Source organism: Morone saxatilis, unplaced genomic scaffold (genome assembly GCF_004916995.1).
Source record: "Morone saxatilis isolate NCDOM2014 unplaced genomic scaffold, NCSU_SB_2.0 Contig23, whole genome shotgun sequence".
Lineage (NCBI taxonomy): Eukaryota > Metazoa > Chordata > Actinopteri > Moronidae > Morone > Morone saxatilis.
Window position 1 is genome coordinate 12,647,243 of NW_023339796.1, and position 12,342 is coordinate 12,659,584.

Below are 12,342 nucleotides of genomic sequence, written 5' to 3' on the forward strand. Positions count from 1 at the left end.
GTACTGGAAATAGTCTCCATATACATTTGTGTACAATTTTCATTTTTTACATCGCTGTTTCTACATCTTTGCTTTTGCTTAGTGGGTTCTTAAAGGTTATGTATATATGAGATTTAAAACATTAATATGGCAGCAAAGAACTGTTTGCTATGTAAAGATATATTGGAGTAATGAGCAGAGAATGACATCACAATCCCTTTGCCTGTGTTGCTATCCAAGCCTCTCTGTGCACTGTTTACAAAGACAGACTCGGGGTGTATGAATTATAGTGCATGTAAGACCATCTGTGAGCAACAGAAACTGCTGTTTTTTGATTTATTTCAGCCAAACCAGAGTTGGTGAATGTATAATCAGAAACCAAATCAGGAGTTTGAAGTGTGTTATGATTATCTGCTTGGTAAAATTACTGGTTTTGACAATGTAGTCTGGTGGGCCGTAACCTCAGTTGTTTAGGTGTGAGATGCTGTGTTCTAGTGCGACATCTAGTTGCAATGAATTTTGTGAATTTTTCTGGTCCATGCATTGTACATGAGGTGAAGGGTCAGTAAAAGTTCTTGCTGTCAGGTTTTGACTTTTACTACTCCTTCTAGGGATGCATGGTTTCTCTACATGCATGCTGAACACAGCACACACAGAGAAGAAGAAAAAGGGGATGAGTCTGGCTCATATCAAAATGTGGCCAAGACTGTCTCAGCCATTCAGTTTTTTGGTGGTGGGCTGTGGCATTTCTTTGTTGATTCTCAAGCCTCTTAACCACAGCTGAGAGTTGTTTTGTTGTCCGGCCTCCATGCCTCAAGAGTTCAACACAGAGTAAGACAGCTCCCCAAAGGCTGATATTTAAGCTATAGGGGTGGAAAATAAGGGATTTTGCTACGGGTGTCTCTATAAGCCTGTAGGCTGCAGCACAGGGACTTTTTTTCCCCTCAGATGTGTCTGAGCCCACTTGCTGAGAAGTGCTTGGCAAGTTTTTGAAGCAGTAGAGATCCTTGCTGCGGGCAGCTTCACTGAGCTCTGGCTGATAGTTGTTCACCAAGTGCTGAGAGTGCTGCTATTACAGACACATAGTCTTCATTCTTCAGGCAATTGTGGCATCTTTGAGGCTTTAATGTACTTTTAAGAACTTCTGTCCCCATAAAATCGTTAATTGTTTTATGGTAAAATGTTTAGAACACCCACAACTGCATTGAAATATTCATTATAAGATATTGGATATGGTATTTATAGTATAAAGTATGGAGAGTTATATGCTAATTACTAGAGCTGTTAATTTCAAATATGAAAAATGTCTTGACATGAGTCATGGTGGTAGAGAGGATGTGATTTCCATGGGTATAATTTCTATACCTTTTGGAACATTTGGCTTATAAGTAGAACATTTTACTTGAAAAAAGAAAATGATGAACTGCCGTAACACTTGGAACAATTAATAAATTTAACCTGTAATAATTACTTTAGGATATACTTTTATAACTTTTATAACAAATAATTAATTTACCTAAAAAAAACAATATTAAAAAGATATTTAAATTAATTAAAGTTACAAGTATATTAATTTAAAACAAGAAGAAATGGACCTATCCTTAATTAGTAGCAGTGTTGCTGCAGCATGTGACCATGCTGTGTAATAGATTATTGGTCACTTCACAGTTCACATATTGAGGGATCACTATCAAGATGTGGGATGTATGTATGTATCAAGCATGAGGGGATGAAGTCAGGGTCCAATGGTATTGATATATTGGCTGGAAGGTTTTAATGGGAGGAACCCAGGGAGTGGGTGGGGCCGATGTCTGGACTAAACCTTGTAGCTTTATTGTTCCCCTGTGGTTCCTGTAATGAGAACGTTGGTGATGTTGGAGTTGAAGCAGAAAATGCAGTTCTGCGGCATGATAGGGATGTGAGAACTAAGACCGAAGAGGAAGGGGTTGGACACATAAGAACACAGAAAATTAGAAGGCAAAGAGCTGTGGTCTTTCTGTGGTTCTTGAACCTATCTTAAAATCTAATAACTTCATGAAACAGATGACCAAGACTAAAAAGTGGTTGAAGAGGTAGGAAGAATTTAGAAAACTCTGTTGTGTGAAGCAGAGCCATGATGGTGTGAAGGGCCCTCAAATACAAAATTTTGTGCATAACTCTCAAGCTTTGTAACCAGCATTAATGATGCTTTGTCTTAGCTCCTTTTGGCTCTTAAACATTGTCCATTGTGGTAATCAAGGCTCTTTTATAGTTTTACACTTCAAAAATCACATTCAGCCATCCTTTTGTGTAGTCACAAATAATGTCAACATCAAAAAAGGTCTTTTGGGAAGTATCAGAAAGGCTCCTTTTCATCTCAGCCGGCTGGAGCGGTTTGATTGACAGCAGCTGGCAGGCTGCATGAGTGGTGCTGGTGTTACACTGTAGGGAACGAGTGACAAAGTAAACAAACTTGTGCTGCAGCCTTCATGGGCAGACAGCGTGTTGTTAGCGATATGGAAGAGTAAGGACCACACCAGCATCTAACGGGACCCAACCTACATTTGCAGTTGACATGTGGTTTAACGTGCTGCAGGTGAGCAGATAATTACCTGTCTAGCCTGCAAACTGATGTTACGGTGCACTTTTCTCCAAGTGAATGTGTTTTTGGTCGTTCAACAAGCTGAGGCGCAGGAGTTTATAGTGTTCATATCTGTGAGAAGGAGACTCTAGTAGTTAAGCTAATGTGGGTTGTTGTTCAAATGCTCAATATCCTGTTGAATTAATGCAAACCTAGGGGGCGCCATCATGAAACCAAACAATATACAATTAAGGTTTCTTACGTTTTGCTGTAGCAGACCAATAAAAAAGTTAATTTAATTTTAGTTGGACTTCTGAAATAACAACAAGAAGTTTTCTTACTTCCTTAAATCCATCTGTGAGATCCACCCAAGTAGCATTTCGTTAAATTTAATTTGACTTCATAAAAACAAAAGAATTAACTATAACTATATATCATCCAAGCAGAATCATTCACTTGCAAATGGGCATAGAGATGTGATAGCCACTCCAAAAGAATAACTTCCTCCCTCTTGTCTTCCTGCAACAAATTGCTGCTGCCCATGCTGCCCTTCCCATCTGCTTCTCTGTATGTGTGTTTATTTCTTTCCTCTCGCATTGTTTACACTGTGTGTTAATGAGACATTAGATGTAGCCAAACCTATTCATCTCAGTCCCATTGTTCAAACCTCCACGTCCGAAGATAGAGCTTCAGAGCTGCCAGGAAATCTAGCGACACCTGCTCACCTGCATGGGCACACTCCATGCAAAGGTTTAATTGAAGGGAGAGAGTGAGAGGGGGAAAAAAAACGACAAGGGGGACAGATTTAATTAGAGAAATGAAGAGAAAGGAAGAATAAAGACAGGCAAAATGAGCGTGGTTGCAGGCCCTCCATTTCTATGAATCAAAAACCCTCCCACATGATGCAGCAGCGGCGTTCATCAAGTCGAGGGGAGGACAAGAACAAAAGATAAACTCCGTTCACTCTCTGGCACACTGAGTTAGAATAGCAGCCTGTCAGATAAGGAGGGAAGCTGGAGGTGGACAAAGGATGGGAAGGCAAGAGGAGCAGAAGAGAGAAACAGTAGCACATACGGAGATAAGAGGGAGAGCGAAGAGGAGGAAGACCCCAGGTTGATGTGGGAATAGGAGGAAACAGACAAGGCAGAAATGAGATGCAGAGAGGAGGTCAATAAAGACGAGAAGGTGCAGGAGAGGAGGAGATTGGCACGTCACCGCGGCCTTTAGCACAATCTGCAATGTCCAGTGTTCATCTTAAACCGCACTACTCAGCCTCTCGCTCTTAAACGCTCTTTGTTCCCTCTTTTTTCCCTCTCTGTCTCTCTCGCTCTCAATCCCCGTGTCACACAATGTGAATCTGCCTATCACTGTCTCAGAGAGAAGGCACCCCGCATCTTTCAGGAGGTTATCAAGACGGGTACATGCTGTTAATTACCAAGCTATCATTGATCCACCATATGTGCACACACACAAAGACACACACAAGGATATAAATGACAAGAGAATGTGAGGAGTTGATGTTGTGGATTTTCTTTGTATTTTCAGAGTTGTGTGACGGACTGGGTTCAATTTAGGGGTAGATCTTTAGCGAACAGTTAAGCCTTTGGCCCCTCGTGTCCTCAAGAGAAGTTAAAAGTTCAGGCTGTTTATAAAAGCCTGTGTTTGTTGCGCTACAGAGGGAAGAATGGAAGAAAAAGACAACAACAAAGGGAGTCAAACAAAGGGAATCACAGAAAGAGACAGTCATGTTGTAGACATCTTTATCTCATATTTACAGCGGTGACGTTGGATTGTGCAGCACACGAAGCGCAGCACTTTATTTGTTTCAGCGCCCCTTTCCTCCCTTACACAGAGCACTGTTGGGTGACGATGTGCCCCAGAGTCATGATGTAACTCCAGGAAACTGATTTTCCGAATAGAAGGTCATCTATTTTCTATTGCGCAGTAAAATGAGGTTACAGCGTGTCAGTGCTTCTGCTACCATGTCGGAAGATCAGATATTGACTCAAAAAGGGTGATGTAAGGTGGAGAAATTGAGGTGAGTTTCCTTGTGATGTGGTTAAAGTATCAACAAAGGCACTATAATCAAGCCTTGTTTAAAGCTGTGCAGGGACTGGCGATATACTCGCATGGCGTGATGTAATGTGCAGTAAAACTTGGGTGGGCTTGCTGATCAAGGGCTTGAATGCTTTTGAGACTGTGATACACTGTGACTAAACATGGAAAAGTGTCTCACTGCTCTTCCTGCTCCATCCTCTGGGGATTTTGTATTACTGATGTGGAGATTTTGCCCACCTCGTGGAATGCATATTTGCAATATACTGTATGTGCAACAATGTCCCTTTGTTAATGTGTAGTTTTCATGTTTTTTTTAAATGTTCTCTTATGATTTACTTGCACTTTCTCCTTACTAGCTCTTCTTTTGGTTGCTTAGAAGGATGAAATGATAAACTCTGCTCCCTGTTTTGTGGCACTCATTGATATTCAGATTCCAGCTGTCATTCTTTATTGAGGACCAAATTATATGGCATGGCATTGGTTTTAATGCATTAAAGGATAAGTCTGCTAATATTTTTCGTAGAATCAACTGTGTAGCAGAAGCCTAATATAGCACATCCCTCTGTGTCACAGACCTGCATTGTTTTCCAATTGTTTGCCTTTTTTCCAAATTAAGCAATGAATTCGTCAACAGTTTTTACAGATTTACATCCATACACTATAAGGGCAGGGAAGTCAGAAAGCATGCCATGATGTTGGTGTCCTGATGGTCAAGGGGTTTAAGACTGGATGCATATCATCTCAATATCTCTGGTTCAATTTGAACAGGGAACCTGCTGTTGCATGTCATCGCCCTGTGTCTCTCTAGTGTCACACTATAAATACTAAAAAAAAGCATAAATATCGCAATATGGGTTAATGCATTTTTTGCACATGGTGTCTTCATTCAAAACAGTAACAAAAATATGTAATAACATCAGCCTTATCCTTTGAATCTTGGTTTAGACTGGCAGCAGTATACTTCTGGTATGTGGCAGAAAAAAAGGAATCCTTTCAAAGATGGCCTTCAGCAGTGCTGGCATACCCGATTAAATAAACTAGACAAGTTTATTTAATCTCTGCAGCTAAGGTTTTGTTTATAGGTTGGGTCATTGCCACTTCGCTTCATCATCTCCTGCTAGGTTTGTCCAGAGAGAGAAAAGACCCAAGGCAACACAGCAGGCTAAAGTTAAGAAAAAGACCCAATGCTGTTTGGTTGCTGTGTTATAGTCCATACAGGTATTATTGCCTGGTACTGATACTGAGTCAGCCACTGCTTGTCTTTATCAACTATTAGATAATCAAAAGCCTGCAGGGTGTCTGCAGTTTATTGCCATGTATGAAACCTCTTAGATAATTTAATTAATACAGTACTTTTCCCCTGCATGTTCCTAATTGGAAGATAATAAATACTGCATTAAAATACTACCATAAAAGTTGAGTAAAAAGTAGCAATAACAAATTATTAATACAGATGATACATTTAGTAAAAGTACACTATTTTTAATTTTGTTGTGCACAATGCATCCAAATAAATTGAGCAAATGTTTCTGCCTAATTACCTCAACATTAACTCAATATTTAAGTTAAAATGTAAAGAGAGAAATTTATGTGTTTTGTGAGATTTTTTATAGTCTTATAAAGAGAGGGAAATATACTTTCTTTGCCCACCTGCACCAGGCCGTACTGTAGATGTGTGACATTGAAATGGCACATTCATATGTACAGTAACCTACTGGCTTAGTTTCAACAGCAGACATTCACTCACTCCACCTATAAAAAGCTGAAACACAACGAGAATGAATGAAAATGTTTTTCAAAAGAAGGCGGACAAATCTCATTGTTTGAGAATTACAGTAGGCTGTAGATGTAGCAAACATTCTGAAAATGTTTTTGTTTTACACTGAATTAATTGTAAAAGTTGTTATTTTTCTGTCTTTGTTGCAGCCATGGATGCGCCACTGAATCTGACAGCCAGTGAAGTGAATCACCGCAGCGCTCTTATCTCCTGGCAACCACCCATCGCAGAAATTGACAACTACATGCTCACCTATAAGTCGACTGACGGCAGCCGAAAAGTATGTAGCGCACACAGCTGAACTCTCATGTCTCAGCTCTGTCTCTTACAGAGCACACACTGTCGATACCATATATATACTGATAATCATAATGTATGTTAACATTTTATATGCAGCCAAAATGTGTTTTCATATCTAGTGGTTCTGAAAATCCTGTTGAGCATCATGCTACATTTGTAAACGTGTCAGGGAGATAAACTTTATTTTTGTTAATCCACACACCTGAAAATAGAAACTTAGTACTGCAGATATTGTAGAACATATTGAAACCCCTTCTTGGATTTAGAAAGTAAAAAATTTTCCCAATTGAATCAACTTATTATACCAGAGCTGAACAATGTTCAGGAAAAAAAAATTAATGCAGCGTCACAACTTTATGACAAGCACTTCAAAATTCATATTTTATCTTTCAATCATGTCATCCCTTGATGTGGAGCGTGCGAGCGTTTGGGGACACACACACACACAAACACTCATAGATTGATACACACACAAGGGATGTACGCGATGAAATTGCTTGTCTAATAGAGATATTACTTTAATGTGTCTCAGTAGAGACATTGTTTATTTTGATTAAACCTTTGATGTGGCCGAGTAATGGAAATAAAGCATATTAGCAAGAGCTGTGTGGAACGCACCATGACTGTTGACGATTTGACTGGAACCATTTCCCATGATGCTCTGCAAAAGACTCCCTTTTATTGGCAATTACATGTCTTATACACAAACACACACATGCAACCAGATGCACATAGACTTTCCCCTTCAAATGCCCACTTTAGTGGCATAATCACATAAAAAGTCAAAACACACACGCACATACTGATGAAATAATGATCCAGCAGAAGTGTCTCTCTCACACACACACACACACACACACACACTGACCTTGAATGTGCGGTACCGCTGTGTGGTTGACCATTGGGTGTCACTGATGCACAAAAAATGCAACACGAACAATTCAGGTGATAAATCTAAACATTTTTTAGATTTCACTTGTTTCCAATGCAAAGACGTCTATCAACATTATTCTTGGAATGATTACTTCCTTTATACTGTTGATCCCACCATCTGCCTTTTCATCTTTATTCGAAAACAATGGTTTGTTTCTAAAGAAACATTTTTTCAATAATAATAATTTTAAACATTGTGTATGCTATTTCTAAGACTCTGCATACATTTGCATGTTAAGTCAAACTGATTTTTTTTCTCCTACAACACACATATTTGCCTTATAAATAAACATACAGCATACAAATCAGTATTTAAAAGGGAGAAATTCATATTTAATACTGGTTTCATTATGGCGGTCTGTATTTTGGCATTAACCAGTAATAGTAATACCCTTAGAGAACCTTTTTCCATACTACTAATCAGACTCTCTCTCTCTCAGACTCTTTTTATGGTGACGGTCACACTAACAACCAGACAGCAGCCTTTTACACAACACAAAAGCCACCCACATTAGCTTTCCTACCAAAATCTCTTCCTCATCTAACTTACAAATGTCAGTTTGCAGGCTAGTTCGCTAATAAACTGCTCAGCTCCAACACATTAAACACCTTCAAAAGTTATTTACTCTTCACTACCACTGCAAACTAAACACTGTTGACCCATAGATAATACGCTACAGTTTCCAGGCCAAGTTTGTTTACTGGACACTTGCTTGCTCCCTCACAGATTCAGAGGAAAAGGAACATTTTCTATTTCTGTTTTTATAATAGAAAATGATCAACAACTAATTTCAAAATATCTCTGACATTGTTTTTGACTGTGCAACCAATTATTTCAGGTCACAGCTTATATGTAAGTTCTTCATTGTTAATTACATACAGTAATTTTTAACAGCAATTAATTTTTAAGTAAAAAGCTGGAAGATCTCCCAGTTGGAAGAGTTGAAAATCATTTCCGTTTCTTTTAAATTCTTCTCATCACCTTTTATCATGTTCTTTTAGATTTTATTCAAATCTTCGTTCGCCACAGTGAGTTGCCTCAACAAGTGCCTGCCACCTTTTGAATTCATATCATTCAACAACAAATGAGTCATACCACTCATGCTCAGAGCAGAAACGATTGCTGCAGCCGGAGATTGAAGAGTCGTCCTTGTGAGATTTGCCTCTGGTTGTCTCCACTTGAGGTCTGGCTTGACTGAAAACATGCGGCAGCGTTACCGCGCCTGTAATCTAACCACATATTGGTGAGACTTACAGCTGTTCAGCCAGCTTCCCCTCTTACAGAGATAATGGACTTTTAGAATTTACAAAAAGTACCTGTGAGATTAATTTCTTATCTGATCAACATTTACTTAACAGTTTGTAAATGCACGTATTGCTGACGGTTATGTTCGTGCCTGGAGTGATGAACATCTCCCCATTCACTCGCACACAAGGGTAAATAAATATGCATCCACCAAACATCCGACCACTGATCCACACAATCAATAGTGAGTGCATGAAGTTATATATTATCCTTAATAAGACAGGGCTGTTGCGCTGCAATAAAAATCGTATTATGACCCTGAAAACCTGGTCGGAAAATGTCAGATCCTCCGAGACACAGATACCATTTACCAGCTGCTTCCCTGCATAATTCACGTGGACACATTGCCTGGAAGTGTGTGATTTTTTTTCCATACTTGCTGAATATTCATTATAACTTGTTCATATTTAATGTGTGTCCAGGGCAAACTGTAACACACATGCACACATACGAATACATGCACAGACAAGTTCATGTTTCTGTCAAATCAATTGAGTGTGGATTAGTTTCTCATCTGAGAAAGAACTCTGTCATAATCGGTCAAATGTCTTGGCTCCTTAAGACTGGCTCAATAAAAGAAGATTTGTCAAAAACAAAGGGATGTAATTGGACTGATCTTCACCAAAAACAGAAATGTTGTTTCCTGATTGCTTAGCAGATTTTCAGCTTGGCTGTCCGATAAGAGTCTTTTATCTCGTTCTCTCCGTCTAGTTGTCCCCTTTCTCTCCCGAGCCACCCTCCCAGCTTTCTCTTTCCTTGGTTTTCTCAGCTCCTGTTTTGTGTTTTTTTTTTAGTGTCACTTTTCACATATGAAAACACAGACATTCAGACACTGCAGTCAATGGAAGAGTAACTTTAAGTGCTTAGTTAGTTTTTATTTCTATGTCATGTCAAACATCGAGCTTACCCACATGGGATTACAAGACGCCAAACAAAACAAAAGAACAAAAAAATGAACAACATTATAAGTTCTGCTTTATGCTTTATCCAAATGCACGGTACACTTAAAAGAACTGCTGCAAGTTTATCCTGTTGTTGTTTCTCCTCCAAGTAACTGGCTAATTTAAATAATTCATATGTGAGCAACCAACTTGAACTTCACTAATACAGTATTTAAGTATTTAAATTGACTTAATATTATTTTCTCAATTTTTCTAAATAAGCCTCTTCTACTTGTGGTGCCAGTTTGAGAATATTGTGCTACTGGAACACAAAGCAAGCTGTCATGTGTTTCCTGAACAAAAATAGCTTGAAGGTTTCTTTGTTGCCATACTGTAGGTCTTTGTAATACTCAAAAGCTCAGTTCAATGTTTTATCAGTGACTTATGGGGATTCTAATTTAATTTATTTCAACCCTGAGGTTTATACTGAATAAACATGCAATTATTACTTTTATAGAAGGCAATTTCTTTATCTAATATCTTTTTAACTTGTATGTGAATGAATTGTGTGTGTGTGTGTGTGTGTGTGTGTTTGTCTGTGTGTGTCTGTGTGTACTAGGAGCTGATCCTAGATGCAGAGGATACATGGATTCGACTGGAGGGACTGGCTGAGATCACAGAGTACACTGTCAAGCTCCAGGCTGCAAGAGGACTTGACACCAGCGCTGTAGTCTCCACTACCTTCACTACAGGTACAGTACACACACATTCATGCACACTCTCACATACACATAATGTATTTGTGTTCTTTGATTTAAGCTTGGAAAGAAATTCTAATGGGGCGCGTTTTCTTGACCCCACATATTTTTTCCCCCTTGTGCACTGCATTTCACATTACAGTCACCATAACTAAAGGTGCACAGTAATGGGTCCCCAAAGTCAGGCATAGTTTTCTTTTTCCTTCCCTGTAGCATAGCAAGAGAGACTTCCCATTAGGTTTCACCTGCAGGGTGGCTGTCTACAATCCTGCCGCTCGAACAGTGTGCGCTTTAATGTGCTCAGCGTGTAATTGGATGACGCATATGTCACTCAAACCAGGTAGAAAGCATCAGGAAGGTGCAAATCATCTGGAATTTATGTGAACATGCCTTAAATAAATATCAGTACTCTCATTTTAACCAAGCAGTGGACAGAGCTGTAGGCTATGTAAGGATAGCTTTGCAAATTATCAGTTTTACTTTAACTTAAAACTGTTTTAATTGTTTTTTTCTGGCATAACAAGTTGTAAACGCACTATTTTAATATTATGACCATTAAAAAGGGATATAACAAACATCTTATATTTATACCTACAACAAACATAGTCCACTCTACCTTTAGCTCTGTTTCTGGCCCCACTAACTCCTGAAATATCTGCTCTTTAACAGTTAATTTCAAATTCCATCCATGCAGTCTACATAAATCTTAAATTTTAAGTCAAAATATAAACAAAAATAAGGAAATCATAACTTAACTTCATGCATCCTCTGCTTCTCTCCAGGGAGTCGTCTATTTGCAACACCTCAGAATTGTGCCCAACACCTGCTGAATGGAGAGACTCTGAGCGGCGTCTACACCATTTACATCAACAGAGACCCCAGCCAGGGTGTGCAGGTGTACTGTGACATGACCACTGATGAAGGAGGCTGGATTGTAAGTCCCTGTGAAGATGATACCTTCTTTTTAATACCACATTTGTCATATGTGCAGACTTTATTGCATCAAATACAACACTGAAGGTCCTTTTGATCATAGCAATAGCAGTTCGTCATTCTAGTTTGAACATATGAGGTGTATTTTCCTCATCTTGTCACATGATCATATTTTGGTGTTCAGGTATTCCAGCGTCGTCAGAACGGCCTGACAGACTTTTCCAGGAAGTGGAGTGACTATCGAGTGGGCTTTGGAAACCTGGAGGATGAATTCTGGCTTGGTAAGACTCTTAATCTAGAGAAATTCTATGTAGTTGCAGATACAAGTCCTTCACTCTTTTGTAAGTGCCATACAGAGACATAACAACAGGCATAACAGCTTCTGTAGTTGAAACATACAGGGGAAGATATAATTCTGTACTTTTTCTCAGTCAAATCATAGTAGGAACTGGGGAGTAGTGGCTCTACATTTATTTTTTTGTATATTTTTATTTAATTTTATTTATTTATTTATTTTTAAAGATACTGACTGACTAGTAGTTGTATTAGAACTTTTACAGGTGAGGTGACAGATTTTCTGGTGCCTTATCTCATGTCACCTTGCCCACTGTATTTCAGCTGCATTTCATGGGCTGCAGACTGATATTAACCACAACCTGTCACCAATTGTTCAATCTCTGTTCCAGTCTTCTGAAGGGTATATTACCCTCTTTATCATCACACCGTCTCCATGACTGAAGTGGATTTAATGGGTACAATCAATGGAGGGTCACACCTTTCACTCGGTTTCAATTGATACATATATTTCATGGAGAGGAAAGATGTTTCCAATATCTTGTGCAGGCAGTATAGCCTTT

The 12,342-nt window shown here is 39.0% G+C and overlaps 1 protein-coding gene across 1 annotated transcript in view; it reads left to right on the forward strand.

Moving 5' to 3' along the window:
• Positions 1-12,342, forward strand: part of tnr (tenascin R (restrictin, janusin)) — a 65,151-nt gene that overhangs the window by 44,623 nt on the left and 8,186 nt on the right. The window contains exons 21-24 of the mRNA XM_035671497.1: positions 6,524-6,654; positions 10,414-10,546; positions 11,335-11,486; positions 11,670-11,766. Coding sequence (XP_035527390.1) covers positions 6,524-6,654; positions 10,414-10,546; positions 11,335-11,486; positions 11,670-11,766 — 513 coding nt within the window. The remainder of the gene's footprint in view (positions 1-6,523; positions 6,655-10,413; positions 10,547-11,334; positions 11,487-11,669; positions 11,767-12,342) is intronic.